The following is an 18,395-nucleotide window of genomic DNA, read 5'->3' as shown; positions in this document are numbered from 1 at the left end:
AATCCAATGCACTTCTTTGAAAATTACTAAAATGCCCATTGGCAATAAGCTATCATCAATGCTGTTTGCATTTTTAAAAAATTAACTGGATGTGGTCATCACTGGCAAAGCCAGTATTTACTGTCCTTTTGTAAGCCACATTTACGCATACAACTGTATACATTGGCTATTTTAAAGGAAAGGAAAAACACATTTCTCTGGGACTGCAGTCACATCCAGACCAGACAAGTAAAGGATATTAGATGTCATTTTCTAAAGAATATTAGTGAGCCAGGTAGTCTGGTACATGATGACAAATCATTACCTCTGCTTTCTCGCCTGAGATGTTGCCAAACCTGTTGATTTTCTCCAGCAGTATTGGTTTCTGTTTCGGATTTTCAGCATCCACAGTTAGCTTTACACTCTGTTTCAATATAATGCGATAGTTCAGTTCCTGTGCGACCCAGAGTTATAAGAAAATCGCGTATTAGCAGCACCACTTAAACTAATGGGGCTAGAATCACGTTATAGCCAATTGAAGGGAGAAAAGTTCACATTCTATAAATAATGGTCTAAATTCTTTAGTTATGTTATAGCCACTTTGCATTGAAGAAACACACGTTAAAACGAAACAGACTATTATAATATTCCTTAATTGGCAGCTCGTTGCTACCTCAAGAAATTTACAGTGCCATTCATGAAAATCATACAAAGATGAAACCAGATGCATCAGGTGATGCGATGGACCTCACCTGACTTTTTATCCAATTCTGTCACATCTCATCATAATCCACGTCTCTCAGGACTCTTAAAAAAATTCCACTAATAGTCTTTGGATAGTTTAAGAAAGTCACTCCTATAGGTTTATTTGTGTGTACTTCAGAAGAACCCATGCATGATTACATTGAGGTTTGTAAACTATGACAGGAAAAGATGGTATTCAGGTAAATCAAAATCAGTTCAACTAGACACAGTTTGGATAAAACCGGGGTCAGGTTTGAAAGTTACATTGAGGCAGAACAAGGCTAACTGGTAGTTCAAAAGTAATGAAACAAACAAGTGCTTACTTGCATAGCAAATTTTAATCTGCCAGGCTTGGCAAAAAAAAAGGCCTGGTTTGATATTTTCAAATTGAAAAAACTTGAAGCACTAACACCAGTCCCTCTTTTAGCTGCAGATCTCCCTCCATCAATCTCACAGTACCAATGATGACACTGAACAGGCAACCCCGGCACACAATGTTCCTGTAGTGCAAATACCAAAGTCTGTGATACACCATATACAAGCAGATGAGAAATGGCAAAAGTTCATCAAATTGTATTGCCAGCGGGTTACAGAACAGAGGTGTTGCGAGTGACACTTGAGCAACCAGTCGGGATAATTTAGGGGCAAGAAAAACTCAAGATAAAATACAAAAACATTTTTACTGTCTGGACTGCACAAGAATGTAGTTAAATTTGCCAGATATGTCAGGCACGTCAGGTAACTAGAAAAGCACTAGCAGTAATAAAAAAAAATAAATCACACTTAATACCTATCCCTGCATTTGAGGAACCTTTTCAAAATATCTTAAATTGATTGTATAGGACCCCTACCTAAAAAGTAGGAAACAGTATTTCCAGAGGCTGTTTCATTTAGCAATATCACAGCTAAAAGGATTATAGGAGGAGTTAGTCACTACCCACAGAGATACACAATTAGATCAAGGGTCAAACTTCACATTAAAATTACTCAAGGAAGTTATAGACAGCTTAGAAATAAAACAATTCAAATCTACTGCATACCGTCCAGAGTCTATGTTGAGGGCTTAGTGTCAAGACTATCAAGATAATTGGGATAAGGTTTGTAATTTTTGTGATCAGAGATGCACCAAATGAATTGACCAAATTCAGTCAATTTGAAATAGTTTTTCAGGCATAAAGCGAGACGACTGCTAAAACTGAATAAAGGAGAAATGAATAAGGGAGTCCAAACATGTGTCTCTGAATTCTGCGTGTCAAATTTTAGGGAACGATTAAGTAGGATGGGAAAGTTGGCTGGACAGCATTTAAAAGTATCACAACATGGAATGAAACAGGAAGACAACAAGAAATAAAAAAAACTTGCAATTTTGCTAGTAGAGATAATGTGTTAGTGTTACTTCCAGTGATAGGTGAACCTTTAAAAGCAAGGGTTAATGGACTTTATCAAGTCAAAAGGAAATTGAGTGACGCGAACTAGCTGATAAGTAATCCAGAGAGAAAGAAATCTCAGTGTTTCATATATGCACAAAAGGTATTTTGACAGGCAATGACAGCAGTAGGAGACTGTTATTGGTTACAACACAGTGAAAAACCAAGTTCAGACAATTCTGAATTGGACATTGCTAAAACTAAATTGGACAATGAGGAAGTTGTCAAAAATTGGGATAAATTCAGTTACCTTCCAGAGGAAAATTGAAATGACCTGAAATATAGTTATTACTATCACATGGGGAGATATGCGGAAGTAAGCTTGGAAGTACTAACCTAATTATGCATGATATAGATATGAGATGCTGTTCCAATTAGGCAACATCTATATAGTCATAACCCTCTAAAGTTGGCACAGGTTCAAAAGGAGATTGAAAGTGTGTTCCAAGGTGGCATAATTGAAGTGAGTTAGTGACTGGAGCTCCCCATAGTGCCAAAACCAGACCATACCAAACACTTGTGTGGACTATCACAAAGTTAATGCAGTTACAAAGACTGATGCATATCAGGTTCCATGTTTGGAAGACAGTGTTGAAAAGGTGAGACAAGCAACTTATATTTCTAAGTTTGACTTGCTCAGGGGATAAGGCAGGTCGCTTTGTCCGAAAGAACAAAGACAATTTCGGCTTTTGTAATGCTGTATGGACGGCATCAATTTGAAGTCATGCCGTTTGGTGTGAAAAATGCACCAGCTACATTTCAAAGACTAACCAATAAAGGTAATTGCTGGATTAGCAAATTATGTCATAAATAGAGATGACCAGTGATTTTTATTCACACATGGAAGAAACATTTGCAACATTTATCAGAATTGTTCGATCAACTTCAGGAGGCAGGCTTGGTGATAAACCTAGCTAAAAGTAAATTTGCCAAAGCCCAGTTCACTTCCTAGGCCATGTTATTGGACATGGACAAATGACCCCAGGATGCAAACACAAATATAACTGGAGAGTTTCCCCATACTAAATTAGCAAAAAGATGAGTCCTGGGATTGATTGGATTTTTATTGAAAATTCATAACCGAAATTTAGCAGCGTCACTGCTTCACTCATTGAATTGCTTGAGAAAAGCAAGTAGTTTCAGTGAATAGCAGATGTTTGGAAGGCATTTAACAGCCTGAAAGCTGTTAACCACTTCCCCAGTGTTCACCACACCTAATTATACACGGCCATTCAAGGTGGCTATCAATGTAAGTGATGTGGGTGTTGGTGCTGTGCTGTTTACAAGAAGATGACGAGAAGATAGAAAGATCTATGGGTATTTCTGCAAGAAACTGAATATTTCTGCTGGGGAAATGTTCAACAATGGAGAAGGAGCCTTTGACACCTTGGTGTTGGCATTACTGGTAACGTTAAAATGTTGTAATTTATCTGGGATAATCATATGCACTGATCACAAGCCATTGAAGTTGGTGGAGAAATAAGGAAAAAGAATTCCAGACTGATTAGATGGAGCTTGTTGTTACAACCATTCAATGTGAAAATTGTACATGTGGCAGGACAAGAAAACATGATTGCCAACGCATTGTTGAGAGGCGAGGTGCCGGAAGACTGGAGGTTGGTTGACATAGTACCACTATTTAAGATATGTGGTAATGAAAGGCCAAGCAACTATAGACTGGTGAGCCTGATGTTGGTGGTGGCCAAGTTTTTGTTGGAAGGAACCCAGAGGGACAGGATTTACATGCATTTGGAAAGGCAAGGATTGATTAGGGAGAGTCTGCATGGCTTAGAGAGTGGGAAATCATGTCTCATGAACTTGATTGAGTTTTTTGAAGTAGTAACAAAGACGATCAATGAGGGCAAAGTGGTGAACATGATCTATGTGGACTTCAGTAGGGCGTTTGACAAGGTTCTCCATGGGAGACTGGTTAGCAAAGTTAGATCTCATGGAATACAGGCAGAACTAGCTCAAAAGGTAGAAGATAGAGGGTGGGAGTGGAGGGTTATTTTTCAGACTGGAGGCCTGTGAACAGGGGTGTGCCACAAGGCGAGTGCTGGGTCCACTACTTTTCAGAATTTATATAAATGATGTGGATGTGAACATAGGAGGTAATAGTTAGCAAGTTTGCAGATGCCACCAAAATTGGAGGTGTAGAGGACAGCGAAGAAGGTTACATCAGAGTACAACGGGATCTTGGTCAGATGGACCAATGGGCTGAGGAGTGCCAAATGGAGTTTAATATCGATAAATGTGAGTTGCTGCATTTTGGAAAAGCAAATCAAAGCAGGACTCAAATACTTAAATGGTAAGATCCTGGGGAATGTTGCTGAACAAAGGGTCCTTCATAGCTCTTTGAAAATGGAGTTGCAGGTACACAGGGTAATGAAGAAGGCATTTCGTATGCTTTCCTTTATTGGTCAGAGCATTGAGTACAGGAGTTGGGAGGTCATGTTGCAGCTGTACAGGACATTGGTTAGGCCACTTTTGGAATATTGGGTGCAACTCATTGGAAGGATGTTGTAAAACTTGAAAGGGTTCAGAAAAGATTTCAGGATGTTGCCAGGGTGGAGGATTGAGCTAGAGGAAGAGGTTGAACAGGCTGGGGCTGTTTTCCCTGGAGCGTCACAGGCTGAGGGATGTCCTTATAGAGGTTTATAAAATCATGGAAGGCATGGATAAGGTAAATAGACAATTTCCTGGGGCAGGGGAGTCCAGAATTAGAGGGCATAGGTTTAGGATGAGAGGAGAAAGATTTAAAAGGAACCTAAGGGGCAAAGTTTTCATGCAGTGAGTGGAGAGTGGATGGAATGGCCTGCCAGAGGACGTGGAGGAGGCTGGTACAATTGCAACATTTAAAAAGGCACCTGGATAGGTTACATGGACAGGAAGGGTTTGGAGGGATATGGGCCAAGTGCTGGCAAATGGAACTAGATTAGTTTAGGATATCTGGTCAGCATGGACCAATTGGACTGATGGATCAGATTCCGTGCTGTATATCTCTATGAATTGGAGTTGAATGAGAAATGGAGGCATTCAGTGGCAGGAGTAAAACAGAAACAATATAATAGTGCATGTTTGCATGATTATTGGCAATGTAATGCATATGGGTGCTGTAGTGTGCTAACGATTTAAGCTTAAGGGGTTTTAAAATGAAACCATCTTTGGATATTGATGGTTTTTTTTGAGGGGGTGTGAGGGGGGGCATGATGATGCTGCTCCTTTAACAAGGTTGTGTTGTCCTTGCTTTTTTCAGAGGGGTCGGAATCACAGAAACTCTAGGAGGTCTAGGTTTGAAGTGCTTTAGGGCCAATGTGATTACAGCTAACAAATGCTGCCGCGTGAAAAAGACTTAAGGAAAAAAAAGCTTATACAATGAAAAGTTCTCCCAGCTTAGCTTTTCTCTGGTTTGTTTTGAGTTTCAGCAATCTGGCTGTTCAGAACAAGCAGACAAGTTTTGAGGCCACTGGTCTAAGAAAAAACTAAGAAGAAGGTGTTCCATGCTGAATCTCTGCCATCTCTCGCTCTCGTAAGACCCCTGGTTGCTTTAATCTTTTTTTTTGCCAAGGGGATTGTTGCAAGTATTTGGAACGGCATGGTTAAGTTGGGATAATCCATAGGTTTTCAGATAGGTTGTTACTCTACATTCTATTCTCTTTTGTTAGTGTTTCATTCTGTAATCTTGCAAATAAATTCTGTTTTGCTTAAAACTAAGTGGTTGGACCAGTTGCATCACCAATTCCACTTACACCCACTTAAAATACCATAAAGTTAGGGTCCGTGCTACTTTCTTGAAATGTTTTGAGGGGGTCTGACCTGGTCCATCACAAATCAAAACTCTTCAAATTAAAACTCTGATTTGCCATCCCCACTATAACTGTCTCAGACCACAGCTATGAATTATTGGACTTTATCTCCCCCCAGATGTTGCGTATGCATCAGGATACTTCTCAAAGAAGGGAAAGAAGATACAAATTAAGAAACAAAAACACGGAACAAAAACAACCAACTGTACAGATTTGCAGCAATATTAAAATGGAGAATAAGATAACTGAATTTCTCCTGCTTCATTAGATCTACTCATCTCACAAGTGTAACTATAAAACTAAATACTGCTGCATCACATTTGGTCTCCTGAAAAAATATCTGTCCTCATAGCCAGACTGCAGTTCAGAAAATGCACAACAATGTCTAAAAGCTCATTAGAAAATATTATTCCACACAATAAAACATGAAATGGTTGGCCTGTAAAACTGTGCTGTGCACAAGATATTTATAACCAATATACTCTCTAGATCACTGATGTTTAACGTTGAACTGAAAAAGGCTGATTTTACTATGTCACTATAGTGCAAGTTCAGCAACGTTTAGTTATTGTTAAATATGGGAGCAAGATAGTCATGGTGAAGAATGGGTCAACAAATCAATATTCACTTTTGGTGCTATTTTCTAAGCACAGGAAGAAGCCTCAAACTGGCTATTAGGCTTTAAAAACACTGGTATAAAACTATTTCTTTGCTTTTCTCTAAGCCTTATGATGTATTAGATGGCAATCACATGTGCTGCTCTGAAGTGCACTACAGTTGATGAAACAAGTTAAAATTTGTTTTATATGCTTATAACAAACAATTTGACATTTTTTGAACTCGTACTGAGATTTTTCCAGAGATGATTTGAAAAATAGTAGAATATTTAAATGGAACTGAAGAAAAGCATTTTTGGGGCAGATTAGAACATTTCAACAATTTTAGTTTGAAAACACAAATCATTCAGAAGTACTTTAAATTTTTACCCTTGCTTCCAAGTCATTTCCACTGCTATGTTAAAACAATGCAGCTTACTGAAATCTTTCAAAATGCAATAGTTAAAAGATGGGGTTACAAAAAAAAACAAAATCATCAAGCATTACTGCAACTAAAATACAATAGCACACATTGAACAAGCAAGGTAATTCCACCAGCATTTGAGTGCAAAGGTTTGTTTGTTTCAAAACAAATGCAGAATTAGTTAAACAACAGACCTTTCTATTGAAATCATCTTTTTGTTCTCACATTCCCACAAAAATAATAATTTGCATTTAGCGTTCACAGTAAATGCTAAATGTTTTAATACACAACTGCTACCAGTTAGAGAAATGGCAACACTCAAATGTGAATCTTAAACAGAATTACAGTACATCTGTTTGCCATTAAATAAAAAGTTTACAGCATTAAGAGGACTATTTTTTTTAAAAAATGCTTAAGTCAAAATGATTTATGATGGAACTTCCATTATCCATCATAACAGAGGTACGGCTCTTACTAGTGAACAGTGAAGTTGGTGACTAAAGTCATTCTGATCATGCAAGTGGAGTGAAATTTGATAAAGGAATAAAGGCAGGTACAATACTAATAAATATTTTCATGACCCAAGACACATTAAAGAAGGAACTAAGGGCTAGTTGGTTGTGATATATAATGTTTCTCATGGAAATTGCTGTTAGAGGTTATCTCAGAGTAAAGGGGACCTTGATCAGATCAGCTGATGGGTCGAGGGGTAGCAGATGGAGTTTAAATTTACATATATGTTGCATTTTGACAAGGCAAATCAGGGTAGGGTGGTAAGATTCTGGAGAGTTATACCAAACAGAGACCTTGAGGTGCATGTTCATAGTTCCTTGAAGGTGGGGTTGCCGAAAGACAGGATAGTGAAGGTGGTATTTGGTATGCTTGCCTTTATTGGTCAGTGCATTGAGAATGGTAGTTGGGAGGTCATAATAAGGCTGCACTGCACACTGGTTCAGGCACTTTTTGAATACTGCCTTCAATTCTGGTCTCCCTGCTTTCAGAATGATGTTGTGAAACTTGAAAGGGTGCAGAAAAGATTTGTGAGGAAGTTGCCAGGGTTGGAGGGTTTGAGCTGTAGGGTGAGGCCGAATCAGCTGGGGCTATTTTCCCTGGAGCGTCAGAGGCTGAGGTTTAGAACATCATGAGGAGCATGGGTAGGGTGAATAGCCAAGGTCTTTTTCCCAAGGTAGGAGAGTCAAAAACTAGAGGGCAGAGGTTTAAGGTGAGAGAGGAGAAAGATTTAAAAAGGGACCACAGGGGCAACTTTTTCACGCAGAGGGTGGTGCATGCACTCAATGAGCTGCCAGAGGAAGTGTTGGAGGCTAGTACAATTACTTTTAAAAGCCATCTAGATGGGCACATGAAGTGGAAAGGTTTAGAAAATTATGAGCAAAATGCTGGCAAATGAAAAGAGATTAATGCAGTATACCTGGTCAGCTTGGAGAAGTTAGACCAAAGGTTCTATTTCCTGTTGTAAAATTATATGACTCTCAAACAATGGAAAATACAAAATTGCAATATAGGTGGAAGGCCAAACTCATAATGCAACTTGTCTTTTTGTTAATGCCATTTTAATCATCCTAGTCTCCGTATAAATCAATGTGAAAAATTAGAAAAAAATGTAATGCATATTTTAGACATTTTAGAATGCTTGGTACTTAGAGGTTGTAGGTGACCTAGTTGACACTACCGAGTGTAGGACTCCTTACCAATTAAATATACTTCCAAACTGCCAATCTTCAACTGCTGAATGTTGCGTTTTTAAACGCAGGATTTGCAAAGGGTTGACTATTTGTTGTCCTCCTTTAATTGTCCTTTGTCAGTGCAAAAGGAGGATGATCACATTTGTCAGCAAGCATGCAGTTCAATGGCTATTAATCTGTTAAAGACATACCAGAGTTTCAAATTATCATCCTCCTATTACTCCACACGTTTAAATGATAACAGTTCAGTTATGCATTTAGAGTTAAAATTTTCATTTGATTATTTCTCAAACCATTAATCTATTTCAGTCACTCATGCAATGTGGACAACATCATGAAGACCAGAATTTAACCTCCATCTCAAACTGTCTTTGGAAAATTAGGCTTGTGTTTTATGATAATTTTCATGATTATTAAGGATCTCAAAGTGCTTTATGATCAATGAAATATTTTTGAGGTTACTCATTGTTGAAAATGTAGCAGCCAATTTACATACAGCAAACTCCCACTTCAGTGATAAAGGAAGAAATAATCTGAAGTTAATAAGGGATAAATATTGCTGAGGACAAGGGATAACTTCTCATTTCATTTGAAATAATCTAATGGGCCTTCTGTATTCAACTGAGACATATTGAGCCAGAGTTTACTATCTCAACAGAAAGGTACAACCTCTGACAGAGCACCATTCTGTACTACCCTGCAGTATCAACTTTTATTTTGTACAAAAAACGCTAGAATCAGAGTTGAACCTGTAACATTGTGATTTAGAGTAGGAGTGCTCCCAAATGAGTGTGCTGATAAAGTGCTGAAATGCTGGTGAGCCATTTTCTTCAGATGGCATGGTCCAGATAGTTTGGCAGACTCACTATGTTGTTTGGGAAGGTGTTCCAGGATGTTGACAAAAATCAATGAAGGAATAGTGATAGCGATATTGTTCCAAGTCAGGGTCGTGTGTGGCTTAGAAGTGAATTTGCAGGCGGTTTTGCTCTCTTGCATCTGCTGCCCTTCTCCTTGTAGATTGTAGACGACACCATATAGAGACACCTTCAAAAGAAGCTTGTAGAGTTGCTGTAATGCATCTTGTTTATTGTAGATGTAGGAAGAGGTAGCAAATGTTTATGATGGTGATTGGGTTGTTGATCAACTGGGCTGCTTCGTCCTGGACTGTGTCAAATGTCTCGTGATTTTGTTGGAGCTACATTAATCTAGGCAAGTTGGGAGCATTCCATCATTCCCAGACTCATTTATTGTAGATAGCAAGCAGGATTTAAGAAATCAAAGTGATTACTCACCATAGAACTCACAGCTTCTGATATGCTCTTGGAGCCAGAATTTACATGGTTGCTCCAGTTCAGTTTCTGCTCATTGATAACACGCAGGGTGTTAGTGGTGGAATTTCAAAATGACAACGTCACTGAACATCAAGGGGAGGTGGTGAGATTCTATTTTGTTGGGAATGATTATTGTTTGTCACTCCCGAATCACAATGTCACTTATCCCAGCCTAAATGTGTCTAGGTCTGACTACCTGTGAATACAAACTGCTTCAGCTTCTGAGAGACGATGAATGGTAGTGAACAGGAATAATTAGAGTGAAGACAAACCATTGATTTATCCAGAATAAATCAAAAATGATATATTTTAAATGAAAGTATAACACTACAAAATAAATGTACCATCATTTTCTCTCTCACAATTCCAACACTTCAAGGTGCACCACCTAGAGGCATAATGAGAAACGGTCAAACCCAAATGCATTAATAGCAGATAGGTTTAATTATCAATAAATTCACTTCTGCATTATTCTCATGAGTTAGCTTCCTAGGTCACCTAACTCAACAAATGCAAACCTCACTTCCAAGCATAAAATCCTACCAACTTGAACGCAGAAGACTATACATTGCCATTGGAGTATATAGACTTAGACGTTTCACTGTTTTTTTTGCAAAAATACAAAACGTGTGAATAAATTGCTATTCCTATTTTCTACACATCCAAATTTTCTCAGTTCACTGTTCTGAGCCAAGTTTAAATCTTCCAACAACAAATAAATAGTTATGTACAAAAATCCACAGCTTATTAAGAACACTCTGATCCACACTACAGAATGGACAGTACTGCCTCACCATCACCAGCTTTGCTACTTAAAGCTCAATAGCTACCAATTCTCACTAGTCTTTTAAACTACAATTCCCCAAACAAATCAAAGTGCCATGCTGCTAAGTACATGCCCACCTTTATATAAAAGAGGAAGCTGACCAATGCCTATGTCCAACAATTTCCTACAGCACTTCAGATTTCAGAGTAGCTACTCTAAAGTTCAACACCCTCACATTCATCTTATTTAACAGTTTTTTTTTAAAGTCTGCAAAATCATACAAGTTTGCTTTTAAAATTATATACTTCTCTTTAGTTCAATGCGAAGGTGCTGTTACTGCTATTCATTGTGACAATTCAAACTTATATTCAAAAATCATAGTCATAGCAATATATAGCACAGAAGCAGAGTCTTTGGGCCAACTCGTCCATGTCGACCAGGTGCCCTAAATTAATCTTGTCCCATTTGCCAGCATTTGGCTGATATTCCTCTCAACCCTTCTTATTCATGCACCCATCCAGAGGTTTTAAAATGTTTTAACTGGGCCAGTCTCCACTACTTCCTCTAGCAACTCATTCCATACAAGCATCACCTCTGCAGGTCAATGCTGCCCTCAGGTCTCATATTTTTCCCTTTTCAGCTTAAACCTATGCTCTCTATTTTTGGAATCCCCCATCCGGGGAAAGGGACCTTGACTATTCATCCTATCCATGGCACTCGATTTCATAAATCCCTCTAAAGTCAGCCCTCAACTTCTGACACTCCAGGAAAAATAGCCCCAGCCTCTCCTTGTAGGTCAAACCCTCCAACCAGACCACATTATTAAAACCCTTTTCTGTACACTTTCAGGCTAAACAATGTTTTTCTTATAGCAGGGAGACCAGAATTGGATGCAATATTCCAATGTCCCGTACAACCATAACATGACATCTTAACTCCTATACTCGCCAATAAATGCAACTGTACTGAAGTCAAATCTAGAAAAGTAATGCCCATTACAGCAAAAATATGCCAACTGGAGATCATATTTGCTGACATTTGCCAAGAGTTGGACTCTGCCCGAACAAAATGAAAAAAAAAGTTAGCTTTTTGAAGGACACTCTGCAAATCAAAAAAAGGGTAGGAAACATTTTTTGGACAGATGTCCTTTAAATATTATAATCAATACATAAAATGTTACTGTAATGCAGTTTGGAACTGTTGCTTGCTTAGGTTCATATGGGACAGGTACTTACCTGAAAGGCATGAAATTTTAAACAATCGTGAAGAGTGACATTTTGATCTTCAAAAGAATGAAATTTTAAGAAGTACTGCCTATCTCAGTAAAATCAAACCCAATAAACTTTCAGGACTACTTTAGAAATGTAATTTTCACAAATATAGGAAAACACCATTAGTTAAACCATATTAAGCAGACTTGCAATGTGAAATGCACAGGGTAAGTTAAATTTTTCATTTTACGTTACGGAGTTGCAGTACCTCCGTACAATTCAATTTCGGTCCTCATTATATTAGCATGTCAGAGCTTTTATAGATTGTAATAGTCCAGCTTTTTAAACTAGTAACTATTAAGCAAAGCTTTGGTGAATTTAAAATTACAATCAACAATACATTTTACTCTGATTCGATATTTACTGGCATCTAGGTTAAAAATAAGATAGCTAAATTTTTTTTAAAAAGTTGTCCCTTGAACTTTAAAGCAACTAAAAAGACAGAAGAACAAAATCACATATGTCATAGCATCATAATGACAGTTAATCTTATTCACTGAAAAGCTTACTTCAGCTTGTTTAAGGCAGATTACTTACCGTGAATGATGGGTTGCTGGCAGCCATGGAGTAGCCGTTAACTATTAGGTATTTATTTTAAAAAGTTGAATTAATACTGAAGAAAGATCACACATTAGATTAAAACAATTAAATTAAAAATCAATGAAAAAAAGTAACTGTCCCCACTGGTCAAATATTGGATGGCAGGGCTTCTGATATCCACACGTGAAGCGATTTAGATGAAGCTATCTAATCAATCACAAAAGGAAGTAAGCCATATTTACAGTGTGCCAAACACTCAGCCACTTGTGAACCCAGTTTTTTTTTTTTTACAGATTACTTACACAGTGTGGAAACAGGCCTTTCGGCCCAACAAGTCCACACCTTTTTGAAAGTTCGATATTCATATTGTACTAAAGACATAAAGAGACACTGCTGGAGAGAACGAATAATATTGCAGAGCACTACAAGGCACCAGCACAGCATCATGAGGATGCACTACAATTAGAAAATGAGGGATATCATAGTAATGCCAGCAGAGCCAGTTTCCAAGTTTAGATCAGCACTTCAATAGCAGACAAAACTCTTCACATTTTAAGTTATCATTCTAAGTGTAAAGTCATTGGCACCTGAGAAAGATTTGCACAGAGTTTTAACAAATTCTAGTTATTCCCCCCTCCTATTTTGTAGGTTGCTGTCAACCAGTAACAAAATTTAAAGCCAGCAGAAAATACAGAGAAACTTGAGTTACTAGATTTAACTGCTCCACAAGTTCAGAAGCAAATAAAAATGCTATTATGTGGATCAGATTTTCTCTCTTGGCTAGAATAAACTATGACAAGGAGCTTTAAAGCATCATACACATTTTTTTTTAAAAAGGCAAGCACAAGCAGCTGTCACAAAATTCAGATTCCTCCTAGTTTGCTTCCGACATACCTTCCTGGCACATTGTCCTCATCATTTAGCGCCTCTGATGATTGCTAATGCCTGAGGAAGGAGAACTTCAAAGCAATTCCTCAGTGTCTGTATTATGTCTCCTAGCAGAACTGCTGACCCCATTTTTATAATGCACCACATTCAAGAATCGTACTAACTGAAAGCCAACAAACAAGATTACCAGCAAGTTAGTAAATTCATGCTGTGAAGAATAATGGAACACACAAATTGCACCTTTTGAAATAACTTGGTTCCTCGTGGCTCTGGACAACTTGAAGGAAATAACATAACTATTCAAAACCTCAGTTCTCTGGCTAGGTTTTATATCTGTTATCATTGCAAGGGATTTGTCAAGTTGCATTTGGCCTCAGTATTTTAGTTGATACATGCTAGAGCAAACATTTTCAGATGAAGAAATGTGTCTAGGTTAGATATTGGTTATTTAAAAGCTGGTTAAGTGTTACAGAACTGATGGATATGTAAAGACATTGGCTAGTATGGAACAGACTGAGCACCAAAAACGTCGTTATTGGCCAAACCAGACAAGTTATAGAATAAAACAAAATGCTGCGGATGCTGGAGTTCGGAAATGTGAAAAAAAGGACAACGCTGAGAACAATCAGGTTCAGTTGCACCAATCGTTAGTTTGGGGTTTCCTCAGTTATGCGATAAGGGATCCGTGCAACACTTCAGAGAATTATGATCGCTGTAAAGGGGGAAAAGGTGTGGGGCGGGGTGGAAATGGAGGGACATAACAAACGAAACCAAGAAATCACGATTAAAATGCAAGTGTGTTTATGATTTCGGCAGCTCTTGGTGCTCGATAAAAATGGAGAAAGGGAATTGGGAACCAGAACTAAAATGAAGAAAGGTTTTAAATCACTGAAAATGTCGTGAGAGAGAATATTAACGTTGATTTCACAGCTCACTGTATTATCCCACAAAGCTGTTTGATGTGGGCGCTATTCTTTCTTCGGAACATCAATCTTCCATTAAGGATGGAGACGATTCTCCATCGCCTCTTACGTCTCTTTCAATACCTTGAGTAATGTTACAGCTCACACAAATTACTCCTGACAAACCAAAGTAAATGCGCTGGACTGGAAATTTAACATCATATACCCTGTGCCTTGACTCGAGCAAAACCAAGTACCTCCACCGTACTATCCTGCTTCATTTATAAACTTTATTTTGAAAACATTGACTGCGACATCAAAATCATAGCTAAATCCACACTACCTACCATTTCTACCCTTTTAAAAATGAACTAAAACAAATCGGTGCCACCAACTACATATCGGATCTGTGTATCGTTCTTAAAACAAAAGTGGAAATTGGAGATGTCTTTATACAGAAAAGGCAGGCTCAAATATTAATTGCTCATTTTACGGAAGCAAATTGTAGAATATTCAGAAAATGTTCAAGTATTTCCTAGAATAAAGAAATCTGCTCGCTCACTTCGAAGCAACGTCGTCCCTCCTTATTGTGTAAAGATATTCCTTTGCATTTTCCACATGTGGTCTTTTGAATGAGACTGCCAATACCATAAAGTCCTAAGTCAACAAACACAATGCACTGCCAAACAATCAACCCCCACTGTACTTTACCTCAAACACGCTGCTCAAGTTAAGCCAATGTTCATCGGTATCAATCAATCACTACTCACAATACTGTCAAATCAAGCCGACATCAGACCTTGTTCTCTTAATGCGCCTGGTTGCCGGCCTCCTTAATGTAATTACAGTAGAATACAGCACGTCGGCCCAAGGGTTCAGTCAGTTTCCCCTGGCTCCCCAGTCAAAGCTCAATTATTAAACAACCGAAGGCTAAAACATATTTTCATTTATTTTATTTTTAAAGGCATTCGAAGATCACATAAAAATATTAAAATTGCGGCAAATGCAATCAAATAATTGCCCATGGAAATTCCAAATCGAAGTTCGCTTTTGTTTAACTGTCTGGCTGACCATATATAACCATTAGACTTCTCAGAAATTTTAGGATTGTGGGAATCTGACCGTACAGTCAAGGTCAGCCAAGAGTGAAGGAGCAATGAAAAGACTTATTTTGTACCAAACTCGACTAGGATAGCGGCTGCCTTCACCGCCCGGTGTTAATCCCTTAGCTTTCTTTAAAAGCGCAAGCTAATAAATGGAAAAGAAAATTACACCGTTATGAAGAAAGCGCTTAAATATTTCCACTTCACCCTTGTTCTGAATTCCGCTTACGCTGGCTCTGCACCAGAAGGCAGGCTAACCGTTTGCTACAGCTTTTAAAAAAAAAGCTGTACTGACTTGGATTGAAACAAACGCAAAATAAATCTCAGCATCTGAATTTATCTTCCACAACATCTTTAGTTCTAGGTGCAGCGAGAACTAGACAGAACCAGCGATCCCACCGTTTGCTAAATCAGCACCCTTCCGCTCCCGGTACAGAGGGTTCTCTTCAACATTTTGTTCACAAGAAACATTTTTTATTTACAAACATGTCAATTGAAACAGACACAAAGGCATTGCTTCATTAGTTTGGAAACTTACTGGGCAGAGAAGCGGCGAAAAATACCCTGAAGACTGTGTAGCAGAAGAAAAGCACAAAACCCCGTTCCAGTAGCCTCTGCATGACAAAATGCACATCCAAACACAACTTGTTGAATAGTTTTACAGTCAGAAGGCGGGGGACAAGGGAGGGGGGAAAAAATGAGGGGGGGAGGGGGAGGAAGTCCACCGTCTCACTCAGAGGGCCCGAACAAGAAGGGGGCTGCGCTTGGCTTGCGAAGAGATTGTTCTTCTCCGAAAAGTGAAACTGCGGTACAAGCCGAGTAGCGCTGGCGACGTGAAGGAACCATTTAATCCCGAAGCATATTGGCAGCGTCTGCCTGGCGAGAGCGCGATCAGTCCATCATTAGCGGAGCAGCGAGTAAGAGGCGGTGCACAGGGAATCGCAGAGTCTCCGGCTCGAGCTGGAAGCTTTCCATTCTTCCCAACAGGAAGTACCATGTGCGCCTCGGGGCACTTTAAAGCCAACGAATCAGGCTCGCGTGCATGCGCGCACCCGCTCGGAGTCGCGCGAGCCCTCGGCGCTCGCTCCTCTGGCCGCGCGCACCGGCCAAAGCCGCATTCCCGCAGCTAACGGTTGATGGACGACCGACGCGAGCCACTCACAGGTTGACTCTCTGGCCGTTGCCCTTGGTTTCCAGGTGCTCACCAATCAGCGAGCCTGTAGATGGGATGGTGGGGCGGGTCGCGCTGTTCGCTGCCCGCCGTGTGGTTGGCGCTCGGCCTGCAGGGAGTTGTAGTTCTCATCCGGCGGAGCGTTTCCTGAAGGCCATCGGAAGTGGATCCGTTTGGAGAACTACGAGTTCCACAGAGTAGCGCGGCTCCATTCTCCTCCTCCCTCCCCCCCCTCCCGGGATTAACAGTCAGTGGGTCTGACAGCGGCGGTAAGTGTGCCATTTCGGTGTGGCTGCTTCTCCAGGCGAAAGATTTCATTGCAGAGATAATAAATAACCCCTTCAAATTTATAGAGGTGTTTTCACGATGAGGGTACGAAAGGCAGCTAAGATGATTTATCTGACTGGGATGGAAATGGGTGCCCCGAGGGGCTGCGGGATCTGCCTGCTGTCAGAATAACTGGCATGTCTTGGCACATGTTATAAAACACTGAATGAATGCAAATTAGTGGCCACTCGCAATGTTTAGTAAGTTTTAGTATGTTCCGTGGGCCCGTTGATGTTCCTGAAGGAAGCGTGCTACCCTCACACTGAAAGTCCTTTCTTAGTTTCGTTTTAAATCGCAAGGATCCGGAACAGATGAATTTGCGTTTGTTTTGTGTGGAGCTGTTTCATATCTCTTAGATTTCAGCTTCTTTAACAAATTAATTCGGCCATTTCACGCTATTGATTTTTCTTGAAACTTCTGACAAGAATCAACTATGTCACTGTTTGGAATAATGAAGCGCACATTACACGCTAACACATTCTACGTCAGTTTATGATCTTTCGCCACCGAAGCATTTCAAGTGTATGTTCAGAGTCTAACCGACATGCAAAGACTCCAGTTTAAACTGACATGCGAAGCATAAGAGCTTTAGTCAATCTAGGACTATATGTAATTTGCATTTATATTGCCAACAGTACTAAAGGCAGTATGCTAAACTCGTATCACAAGACTTGAAACTATGTTGATCCAACATAAGTAATCGAAACTAATACATGCAAAACGGATTTTGAAGCTCTCAGTGGTGGAGATTACAGCATCACATAAATTCCAGTTAGGAGGAATGATTCTTCCTTGAAAGATGATTCAGTTTCAATTAAAAATTCACGATGATGATTTAAGTACTGGTCGTTCATAATATTTTGTAAGTGCCGAATGCCTAATTTTCATTCACATTTTTAATATAAGGCAGTTAACTTGATGATTTAAAGAAAAAAAATTCAATAAAGACCGCAGCATGTTCTCAATTCATCCAAAGAATTTTGCCTTATCTCCCATCCTCAAGTTTTAACCATAGATTTCCATTGCAGTGGACTGTACTTATGGCTTGTGGCCTTCTCGAGAATGGCTGATGGGAACTCTAATTCTTGTTATCTATCATCGGACTGACATATTAGAAGGGTTTAAGGCTGATAGTCAACCTGCTTGACAATAATACACTCATAGCCAAGAGATAATCGTGTGGGACTTGCACCCAGAACTTTTGACTCAAAGCTAGGGAGTGATAGCACCATGCAATGAGGCCTATAATGTTAATATAGAATTATTAACAGTTCAGAGGAAAGGTGGTTTTGTTATTAGAAAACTAATAACTGAGGGTAAACATAAAAAAAATTATGCAGAGGATAGATTTGAAATAATTCTAGTCTCAGCAATCAAGGTGAAATTTTACATTTGAGAAAAGTATGCTTTTTAGTGG

The 18,395-nt window shown here is 39.2% G+C and overlaps 2 protein-coding genes across 7 annotated transcripts in view; one reads left to right on the top strand and one right to left on the bottom strand.

Annotated features, from left to right (window-relative positions):
• Positions 1-16,467, bottom strand: part of LOC140483808 (receptor-type tyrosine-protein phosphatase gamma-like) — a 706,675-nt gene extending 690,208 nt beyond the window's left edge. The window contains exons 1-2 of one of the 2 annotated variants that reach the window (XM_072582432.1): positions 16,019-16,163; positions 305-403 (exon numbers count right to left, since the gene is read on the bottom strand). Coding sequence is in view for 1 of the 2 variants with exons in the window: in XM_072582431.1 (XP_072438532.1) it covers positions 16,019-16,100 (82 nt within the window). In the remaining variant the exon portion in view is untranslated. Of the gene's footprint in view, positions 1-304; positions 404-16,018 lie in introns of both variants that reach the window. The other variant, XM_072582431.1, reaches the window with a different exon arrangement.
• Positions 16,468-16,553: 86 nt separating this feature from the next.
• Positions 16,554-18,395, top strand: part of LOC140483809 (bis(5'-adenosyl)-triphosphatase-like) — a 1,171,574-nt gene continuing 1,169,732 nt past the window's right edge. For 2 of the 5 annotated variants that reach the window (XM_072582436.1, XM_072582437.1), the window contains exon 1: positions 16,667-16,920. The gene's annotated coding sequence lies outside the window, so the exon portion shown is untranslated. Of the gene's footprint in view, positions 16,921-18,395 lie in introns of all 5 variants that reach the window. The other 3 variants (XM_072582433.1, XM_072582434.1, XM_072582438.1) reach the window with 2 other exon arrangements.

This window comes from Chiloscyllium punctatum, chromosome 12 (assembly GCF_047496795.1).
Source record: "Chiloscyllium punctatum isolate Juve2018m chromosome 12, sChiPun1.3, whole genome shotgun sequence".
Lineage (NCBI taxonomy): Eukaryota > Metazoa > Chordata > Chondrichthyes > Orectolobiformes > Hemiscylliidae > Chiloscyllium > Chiloscyllium punctatum.
The sequence above is the reverse complement of the archived record's forward strand: the minus strand, read 5'-3'. Positions and strand labels throughout refer to the sequence as shown.